The 9,742-nt window shown below is 43.5% G+C and overlaps 1 gene segment (V, D, J or C); it reads right to left on the reverse strand.

Moving 5' to 3' along the window:
* Positions 1 to 1,415: 1,415 nt before the first annotated feature.
* Positions 1,416 to 2,379, reverse strand: LOC105887951. The segment is given in 2 exon segments: positions 1,416 to 1,921; positions 2,311 to 2,379. Coding segments are annotated over 2 exon segments (555 nt in total).
* Positions 2,380 to 9,742: the final 7,363 nt, after the last annotated feature.

Raw genomic sequence — 9,742 nt, forward strand, 5'->3', positions numbered from 1 at the left:
AGTGGAGAGTGCTTGGAGAGTCTGGCTCAGCCCAGGCATAAATTCTACTGGGAAGAGGATCCCCCTGAGTCTGGCAGGTGCAGAGCTGCCTGAACAGACTGGACAAGTGCTGAACCAGTACAAGCAGACTGGATTTCCCCTGGGGAAGTTTTCTGAGGTCTAGATTAGGAACAGTGGCTGAGGCTGGACTAGAACAGTAGAGTCAAAGCTCCAGCATTCCTGTGACTTTCCTCCCATGACGCTGCACTGACTGTCCTTCATGTGTGTGTCAGACACGAATGTTGGGCTCCTGTCACGACATCTCCTGCTGATCTCCCCAGCACCAGCTCTGCTCTGGTCAACCTTTGAGTTATTTTGATACAAGATCTCTCCTGAATTCTCATTCTCTTTCAAGTTTTCTCCAGACATAAGATCTTGTCAACAACTGTTGGAAGCTTGCCTGTACCATACTGGGGTGACTAGGAATGTGAGCTGTGACCTAAGGTGCATCTGGATGGAACTTCATGAACCCTTGAGTTCCTAAAGCCCTAGAGCCCTGCTTGATGCAGGACTTCCCCCTGAGCTGGTGGTGGCATCGGGACACAGCCTAAGGGCCACTCAGGGACTATCAACACTGTGAGTCTTTCCAAGACACACATGTGAGTTTCCATCAGGGTTTGTAGCTCAAGCCCAACACCACCAACCTCCCCAACCCAACAAACATGAGCAGCAGAGCTGGGTATTGCACCAACAGCCGACTCCTCGTGGCCTTCCTGCTCCCCTTTTCTACTGCTGCACCAAGACTAATATTTCTGTTCGAGGGGGACAAAATCTAGCTCATATGACCTTATGTTTTCCACAATTCTGTTCAATATAGCATAGAAATGTATGTTTTCCAATTCTAGATTTGATTATTTATTTTTACAATCCAAATTTGGAATTCAGAAATCTTACCTTTTCTGTCAACATGTTGTGACTGAGGCTGACCTAAGACTTAATTTTAAATAGATGTAACTAAGTCTATCTAGTAGTAGCAAAACAAGAATTGACCAGTTTGGCTTCCAGACTCAGGGAATGGTAGTGTAAATGCTGGGCGTGCCGCTGTATTACAGAGACATGTTTAAAAAGCAGGAGGTGGGAGTGTGAAGGTGGGTAGATGGGAAGGAACAGAGTCTGTATCACCAACCCGGTCCAGCTGCTTGTGCACCAGAAACTATTCAACCAAAATAAAATTCAGATGTCTTAGTTTTGGATGGCCATGAGTCAGCGTCAATGACAATGCTGTTATACTAAATGGATTTAATTGGTGAATAAATGTAGGTAAGGCAAGGAAGATTAAGATGAGCTTTCATTCACTTTCTCTTCAGTCCTGCCTGGTTGTCAGAGGGCATTTGAACCCTCTCCATTTTCCTGCAGATTCTTCCAGCTCAAGGCGGTCACAGCCGACAGGTCCTATGTGTGTTGTCTGAGACGCAGCTGTGGCCCTCATAGTCCACAGCAGCCACCTGCAGCCTGTTCCCCGACGTTCCCCACAACTCATGCCATGGTGCCTGCTCATCAGGCAAACAACACTGGTGTGGAGTGGGGCCACCCAGCAGGGAGGTTTGTGTTCGGGGCTGTACCACTGTGGGAGGAAACCATGAGCCTTGCCCACAGTAATAAACTCCAGCATCCTCAGGCTGCACCCTGCTGATCTTCAGTGTGAAATCTGACCCTGACCCACTGCCACTGAACCTGTCTGGGACACCAGAGTCCCGGTTGGAAACCTTATAAATCAGGAGACGGGGCGACTGGCCGGGCTTCTGCAAAAACCAATTCAAATAGGTATTTCCATCACTGTGCAGGAGACTCTGACTAGCCCTGCAGGAGATGGAGGCCGACTCTCCAGGGGTGACAGACAGGGAGAGTGGGGTCTGGGTCATCACAGTATCTTCACAGGACCCTGAAAGAGGGAGAGAGAAGTAAAAGATTGTTGGACTTAATTTTCTTAATTTCGTTCTGTCATTTCTTTCAGGTGAAATCAACTTTTGTCATGTGAATCAGAGCCCCCAAATACCTCATTTCAAAAAGGAACACATGTATCCAAGGCAAAAAGAGCCTCTAGAAGTCACATCCACCATCCACCATCCCTCTCTTTCTGTGTCAGCTTTCACTAGAGCACAGATCCTTTCTCCTTCTAGAGTTTCTCTGACTCTCTCAGACCTCACATGCCCCATCCTGGGAGACAAGACATGCACATCTAACATGTGCACAGAGAACCCCCGGGAGGCAGTGGGCCCCAGAGCCCCCCTCCCACCCCGGTCTCCTTCCTATCTCCTTCTGGGTCCTTACCAGGGACCCAGAGCACCAGCAGCCCCAGGAGCTGAGCAGGGAGCCTCATTGTGAGAAGTTGGACTGAGGAGTCCTGATCAGTCAAGGCAAGGTCAGAGCTGAGCTTTTATCTCAGACTTCCAAGGGAAGGTCCTCCCTAGGGGACAGTATGCAAATCCCCTGGTGGGTGCAGTGGTGTGAGAAGAATGTGTATGATGATGGGGGAGGGGCTCTCCTGTGAGCAGGGCAGAGAAGGTCTCTGTGCTTCCTAGAAAGGTAATTACAATCTCTGCTGTCTACTTAGAAGAAGGGACATATTTAAATGTTTCCTTCTGTTTACAAACTGGCCATAGCACTTTCCAAGCACATTGGACACTTCTCTTTAATATGGTTGAGCGTCCCCAAATATTTCAAGATTCTTATTTCTTTTTTCACGTATCTTGGTTTAGTTCTGTTATTTTTATTGAAATAAAACAGGCACAGAATAAAGGGGAAAACGTTAATTGGTCACTTGAATGAAGTTGTACTCATATTCACTATTCAGATAAAGGTAGAAATTATTTCAATTTGTCCAGATCCCTCTTTGATTTACCTTTTTGATCAATACCTGTTGCCCCTAACCTTACAAGAGATGCATTACTCTGACATCTATCATAGTAGTTTAATTTTCTTGAACTTGAAGGTCATGTGAATTGAGGTAAACATTTATATTAAATTTCCAACTTCTTCTTTCCTTTCTATTTTTGAGGACTTTGTTCCATCCTAATGATACATAAAACCATGAATTGCTATTTACTGTGATTCTGAAGGATTTCTTCTCAAATTTCTTTTAGGCATATCACTTAATCACAGCTTCCTTTCATTTTTTCATTTTGAAGGATTATTTTGCTGTACCTAAAATTATTTTTGACTTTTTTTCTTTGTGCATTTTAAGGGACTTCAAAATTAATTTTAGCCCAGTAGTCTTAACTAATTAACAACTCATATTTTTAACATCTCTGAGTTTTTTATACTAATGTCTTTTATATGTTTCAGGTTAAAATTTGAGGATTTCATATTGCATTTAATTTCATGCCCCCTTGCTTTCCTCCAATTTGGGATAGTTTTTTAATTTTTATTTGCCTTTCAATCTTTTCAAACGTTTAAATTATATTGGCCAAGGTTTTTGGGTAACGGCTCTCTGATAAGATTTGTTTAACATTTTCCATTGATTACAGCCTTTTTTAAATTTTTTCATTTTTGGTAAGAAATTACAGAAAGGCTGTGTCCTCAGTGCTTTGTATCATGATTTACATAATGTCAACGTAATATTGCTGGTGAGGATGAATGAATGAGATGAAAAAAACCGGCGGCACCCATAGCTCAGTGGGTAGGGCGCCAGCCACATACACTGGGGCTGGTGGATTTGAACCCGGCCTGGGCCTGCTAAAACAACAATGATAACTGCAACAACAACAACAACAAAAAATAGATGGGCATTGTGACAGGAGCCTGTAGTTCCAGCTACTTGGGAGGCTGAGGCAAGAATATCTGTTAAGCCCAGGAGTATGAGGTTGCTGTGAGCTGTGACAGCATGGCATTCTACCCCAGGTGACAGCTTGAGACTCTGTCTCAAAAAAAAGATAAATAAAACCCTTTTTATAAGGAAGTCTTAATCAAAAGCACTTGCTTTTATCAGTCTTCCTGTGAGATTATATGCTGACTGTGTCAGGATCATCAGAGGAAATGATGGTCATTTACCACTGGAATCCTGATAGCCTGCAAAAAGGAACAGAGCACTGGGATTTATTAAAGCACAGTGGTGTCCACCACTGCATCACTGCATAGCCGTTATAACTGAACTACTTACCCAGGTGGATCTCATGATTGGCCACATAGAGCATCTCAGGGAGCAAGAGGAGAGTTACAAAATTTACTTTGCTACTTCTAATTCAGGTTATTGACATACTATTGGTGCCATATCAGTATTCACATAGCTGAGACATGATTCTCAAGAATCAGAAATTCTGGAGCCTCAGTTGAAGAACATGTGACTACATTGACCTGTACTTAATTCTCAAAATAGGTATTTCTTCACGTTTTCCATTTGTTATCTGAATAATCAGTGGGATTATATTTCGATTATTGTGAAAGGTAAAACACCAGGAGAGGATAGAGGGCAGAGAGTGAATATCAGAGAATTACCAGCCAGATTGAACATATAGAGTTACCCAGAGGCTTTAGGAGAAAAATATGTAGAAGAAAAACTATTTGAAGAAGTCATAGGTGTTAACAGAAAAAGAAAAAGCAACTGATAGCAACGTAGAAACCCTTTCCACAGAAAAGATGGTCCACATCTAACCACAGCCACAGTCATTGACAGATTGTGTCCATAGTTCCTGGAGACCTGAGAAAACAGATCAGGTCAATCCTGACTCTGGGAACAGGAGGAGGCTGTGGATGTGAGCAAAGTGGGTGTGAACTATCATCTGTAAGGGCATGGCCACTGGCCTTAGAAGGATCTGCAGGTGCTGCCCTTTCTCCCACCTGGATGAGGACACCTCTATCCCTGTTCTCTTGATGCCCTGCAATGACCTGACCACACATCTGGGACCTGTTCCTCACTCCTTTTCTTTATTAGACAGATAGACAGACCCCCTCACACACAATTCTAACATGTGTTTTCTTCTAGACTCATTTCCCCAGACTTACACTCTGCTTTGCTGACAGAATGTGATAGTAGGAACTGTTGTTCAGCTAAATACCCTTGGAGTTTCCATGGGTGTTATTTGTCTTCTGGTCCTGCGGTCTTGCAGATGAACGGGCAGCAGCAAGATGTGTAAAATTCTGCTGGATGAAATGATTGAGCTCTGACATGGAATGAAGAAGTGATGCTATAAAATGATAAGAATACCCAAATCATCCTGGTCTCCTGGCCACTATTTTCAGAGACATAAAGAGCTCCTTCTCCGTTCAGTGATCATGCCTGTGCTCCCTCTCGTGGTTAAGTGTGGGAGAATCCTGAAGGTTTTTTTCTGTGACTTGACAATGCTATTTTTGTGTTATGGATAAATTCTTTCTTGCACATTTTCATACATATTTTCTTCTGAAACTTATAACAGATCATAACTGAGGGCCAGGTACTTTGTATGTGTGTTCATATTAAATAGGGACATGTAGTTTTCAGTTAAGAGTCAATGGGCTATGAGTTGGGATTTCCCCACCATGTGTGGGATCCAGGTGCTGAGGAGGCCACACCATACTTAGCTGCACAACACCCTAATAGCAAATGAGTGACTGTAGAGGCCTCAGACTTGGGGTGCCAATGACTCAGTCAGTCTGGGCATGTATCATTTGCCTGTGGTCCTCTCCCAGTCAGATGCTGGGGGCAGTTTCCCTCTTGACTGTCCCACTGGCCTCCCTCAGCTCTCTTAGGGTGTCTTGGGAGGACAGGGCTGATGGCTGTACAGAAAACCGAGTTTTAAGTCTTTACTTATGGTTAGATTTAAGAAATGTACCATTTAATAATCTCACCAGGAAGGGTGGTGCCTGCCAGATGATTATGGAGGGAGAATCATCCTCTTCCTTCTTCCCTAAACCAGGTACGTCCTGCATTTTTGTGGAGGTTTAAACCCACAAAAGGGATTGAAACCCATAGAAAGCTTAAAGTTGTTGCTTTAAATCTGATTTTAAGACAGAGTATGAAAGCTAAGAGCAGTGGCTTTGCAGACTACTTTGGTCCCTGGTTGTACAAAAGGCTGTGACACCTGCATTACTTGGGGCCTGGTGTGGGAACCTCACATAGTTCTCTTTGTCACTCAGCTCTGTCCTGTCTGCTCCAGACAGGACACAGTCTTTCTTTGTCCAGTAGTTTCCACTTTTTTTGTTTAAAAATGAATGAGTATTCCTCTTTATCTTAGACTGCCACCAGCAGTCTGTAACTTGTGGTATAATAAATCACAATTAAATTCATCCACATCCACTTTTTGTTGTTTATCTGTGGTAACAGATCACCACGTAGCCTGACCTAAAGCATGCCAGAGAATAGCTCAGTGCTCACTCAGATTTTCTCTGATCCCTGAGTTTCTCTTGGAATAATTAAACACAATTTCATTGTTAACCATTTGTTCCATAAATATCTCTTGAGCTCCAAGTGTTAGCCAGACACTGTGCAGGATGTTAACTTTTAACATGATGAAAATGAAAGATGGAAAGATGAGCAAGAGAGAGAGACTGGTTTTAGAACCTTGTATAATTCCTATGTAACGGCCTGGACGTCCCCACATGTATTATTCAGAAACATGGCAGAGGGAGCCAGAGTTTTTTCCTAAATTTTCCCCAAACTAATAGATGGGAAATGCTATCTCCAAGATGTTTTGATTTGCATTTCTCTAATTATTAGTGAAATTGAACATGTTTTTGTGTATTTACAGCTCTTTATGTGTCTTTTGTATATTATGCACTCTGTATTTTCCCTTTTTTTCTAATTTTTATAAAACTTACATATTGAAATACTATCCTTGGGGGAGTCTGGGAAGATGGCAAACTGGTAGCAACCCTGGTCAGAGGCTCCAGAGCAAAGGAAGAAAAACTGGTTGGAATCAGAATCTATGAAGCCACAGACAGGGAGCTGAGCCCAGAAAGAAGTTTGGGAAGCTGTAAATCCAAGGAAGAGCATTTAAGAACACAAAATTGAAGTACAAAGCGAGCCCCTGAACTGCTTGCTAGAACTGCATGCTTCCTGCTGGCAGCAGGTGGCCCCAGAGGAGTCCCCCACTCAGGGAAGGCAAAGAACTACTTACTAGAGCCTTGCGCATCTCCGTGGATGGGGGTGGAGGAGTCCCGCACTCTTGGGGGACCCAAAACTACTTGCTAGAGCCGTGCACCCTATGGGCAGCAGAGGAGATCCCCGCTCCAGGGCTGTGGGCGGGCCCAGAACTGCTTGCTAGAGCCACAGGCCTCCTGCAGGCAGTGGGTGGTCACAGAGGAGTCCCCAACTTTGGGCAGGTGCAGAACTCTTGCTAGAGCCATGCACCTCACGAGAGGCAGAGGTTATCCCCGTTCCAGAGTTCTGGATGGGCCCAGAACTGCTTCCTAGTGATGTGGGCATCCCACAGGCAGTGGTAGAGCTGTCCTCCATTCTGGGAAGACCCAAAACAGCTTGCTAGAGACATGCACACCCCTTGGGGGCCAGAGGAGGAATCCCCACTCCAGGCAGCCGTGCTGGGTGGGCCCAGAACTGCTTGCTAGAGGCATATGCACCCTACAGGTAGCAGTGGAGGAGTCTACCACTCTGGGTGGGCCCAAAACTGTTTGCTAGAGCCATATGCATCCAACAGGCAGCTGCAGAGGACTTTCCTTGCTCCAGGATCCCATGCCGGGAGGGCCTAGATAGGCTGGCTAGTGCTGCACACGTCTAGCGGGTGACAGTGAAGGAGTCCTCTGCTCTCCCCCAGCTACTCTGGTGGGGCTGAACTAGGACTGATCTAGCTGGTACAGTTCCCCTGTTCCACCAGTTGCCCTGGCAGGGCTGAACTACGTCTAATCCGGCTGCTGCCGGTCTCCTGTCCCCCACTTGCCCCGGCAGGCAGAATGAGGTCTAATCCAGGTACGCACACTCCCGTGCAGCTGCTGCCATTCCACTGCACCCCCATCCCCCCAGCACTGGAGAACCAGGAGAAGACACCAGACATGCTCTGCTGTCTCTCTGGGCAACCAGAAGAATCCACCCACTGAATGGTTCTGATAAGGTCTCCAAAGATGGTAAACTCAGCATGGGGCAGAATCAGTGGAAAAACTCTGGCAACTTAAATAACCAGAGTAGATCAACTCCCCCAAGGAAAAATGGAGCAGACGCAATTGAAGACCCCATCCATAAACAGATGGCTGAGATGTCAGAAATCGAGTTCAGAATTTGGATAGCAAATGAGATTAACAGAATGAAAGAAAGAAGGGAATTAGAATTTCAAGAAATTATTCAAAAGATATCTCAAGAAATTATTCAAAAGATTTCTCAATGATTTCAAAGATAAAATGACCAAAGAATTTGAAATACTGAGACAAGAGGTTGCAGCCCTCAAGGATCTGAAAAATATGGTGGAATCCCTCCATAACAGAGTGGAACAGGCAGAAGAAAGGATCTCTGACTTTGAAGACAAAGCTTTTGAAGAAGCCCAGGAGCACAAAGATCAAAAGAAATGGAGAACAAAAATGATCTTTCTCTCAGAGAGCTCTCAGATAATTCAAAGAAAACTAATATTTGCCTTATAGGAATCCCTGAAGGTGATGAAGTTGCTTCACAAAATACAGAGGCTCTTCTTCATGAAATTATAAAAGAGAACTGTCCAGGCATGCCAAGAGATTCTGAAATTCAGATAGAAGATAATTTCAGAACCCCAGCACGACTCAACCCAAACAAGACATCCCCAGGCACATCATAATTAAGTTTACTAAAGTTCATACAAAAGAAAAAATTCTGAAAGCAGTCAGACGTAAGAAAACCATAACCTAAGAGGGGAAGAGTATTAGAATGACTGCAGATCTCTCGGCTGAAAACTCTCAGGCTAGAAGAGGATGGTCATTGACTTTTAATCTCCTAAAACAAAATCATTCTCAACCCAGGATCCTGTATATGGCTAAACTGAGTTTCATCTATGATGGAGAAATTAAATACTTTAATGACATTCATATGTTGAAGAAATTAGCCATAACTAAAACAGCTCTCCAGGATATTCTCAGACCTATCCTCCACCACAAAAGTAAACTAATTCAAAACTACTGATCAAACTCCAATTTCCACAGTGGCAAAAGGATTAAAAATGTCCATTGGAATTTTGAACAAACCAATACCTAAAATTTTATCAGGCTTATCAATAATTGCAATCAACGTGAATGGCTTAAATTGTCTTCTAAAGAGGCACAGATTGGCTGATTGGATACAGAAACTCAGACCAGACTTTTGTTGTATACAAGAATCTCGTCTTACCTTAAAAGACAAATATAGACTCAGGGTAAAGGGATGGTCACCTATATTCCAGGCTAATGGAAAGCAGAAAAAAGCAGGTGCTGCAATTTTATTCACAGATACAATAGGTTTTAAACCAACAAAAGTAACCAAGGATAAAGAAGGCCACTTTATATTTGTTCAGGGCAATACTCAATATGATGAGATCTCAATTATCAATATCTATGCTCCCAACCAGAATACACCTCAATTTATAAAAGAGACTCTAATTGGCATGAGCAACTTGGCCTCCCCCAGCTTTATTATAGTCAGAGATTTTAACACTCCATTGTGAGTGTTGGATAGATCCTCCCATAAGAAGCTTAGCAAAGAAATCTAGATTTAAATTTAACTATTCAACTTCTGGACTTATCAGACATCTACAGAACATTTCATCCTAACAAAACTGAATACACATTTTTTTCATCAGTACATGGAATCCAAAATCAATCACATCTTAGGTGACAAATC

The sequence above is a fragment of the Otolemur garnettii genome, unplaced genomic scaffold (genome assembly GCF_000181295.1).
Source record: "Otolemur garnettii isolate 467f Iridium unplaced genomic scaffold, OtoGar3 scaffold00148, whole genome shotgun sequence".
NCBI lineage: Eukaryota > Metazoa > Chordata > Mammalia > Primates > Galagidae > Otolemur > Otolemur garnettii.